The sequence below is a fragment of the Emiliania huxleyi genome (genome assembly GCF_000372725.1).
Source record: "Emiliania huxleyi CCMP1516 chromosome Unknown EMIHUscaffold_1169, whole genome shotgun sequence".
Classification (NCBI taxonomy): domain Eukaryota; phylum Haptophyta; order Isochrysidales; family Noelaerhabdaceae; genus Emiliania; species Emiliania huxleyi.
In genome coordinates, this window is record NW_005201422.1 from 7,757 (window position 1) to 8,477 (window position 721).

At 67.0% G+C, this 721-nt stretch overlaps 1 protein-coding gene across 1 annotated transcript; it reads left to right on the plus strand.

Annotated features, from left to right (window-relative positions):
- Window positions 1-215: 215 nt before the first annotated feature.
- EMIHUDRAFT_60308 (hypothetical protein) lies at window positions 216-437 on the plus strand (the record flags this gene model as incomplete). Its single annotated transcript, XM_005791029.1, has 1 exon — window positions 216-437. A coding segment is annotated over one exon (222 nt), but the record flags the coding sequence as incomplete, so codon positions are not given.
- Window positions 438-721: the final 284 nt, after the last annotated feature.

Consider the following 721-nt stretch of genomic DNA (forward strand, 5'->3'; position numbering starts at 1 on the left):
CCTGCTCCTGACAAGGGAGTGGAAGGTAGTGAGACGGGCGTAATTCTTTTACTCCCTGCACTCGCAAGCCCGGCAGCCTCGTCGCCGTGCCGTGCGCTGTGCCGAGGTTGGCGAGGCTCTGACATTGGAGCGGATTTGCTCCAATGGACAGAGAGTCGGCCTGGTCGACGCTTTCGGGCGTCGGCCCGCTGCTGCACGAGGCATGCGGCATCAAGTTCTCCTTCTACACCAAGCGTGAGGTGGAGCGCTTGTCAGTGTGCAAAGTGACCTCGTCGCGACAGCGCGACGTGATGAACCGACCGCTGGCCAACGGGCTGTACGACGCACGCATGGGTCCGACCGACAACTGGGACACCTGTGTCACCTGCGGCCTCGAATACGGCCTCTGTCCAGGCCACTTTGGGCACATCGATCTGCCGCTGCCGACCTACACGCACCTGCTCTTCCCGCTCCTCCACCAGCTCCTGCGATGCGCGTGCTCGGCGTGCCACCACTTCCGTGCACCGCGTGCTCGTCTCGAGCCGTACGCCGCCGCGCTGCGCCTCCTCGATGCCGGCCTCCTCACCGATGCTGCCGCGGTGGCGCCATCCGTCGGTCTTGGTCCGGCGGCGCGGCGGCCCCGACCGCTGCCGTGCCCCGTGTGCAGGTGCTCGAATCCGCCGCCGTGGTCAGCGGCAACTCCAAGCTGGGCAACAACCAGCAGCGGGCGGCTGGCGAGGCG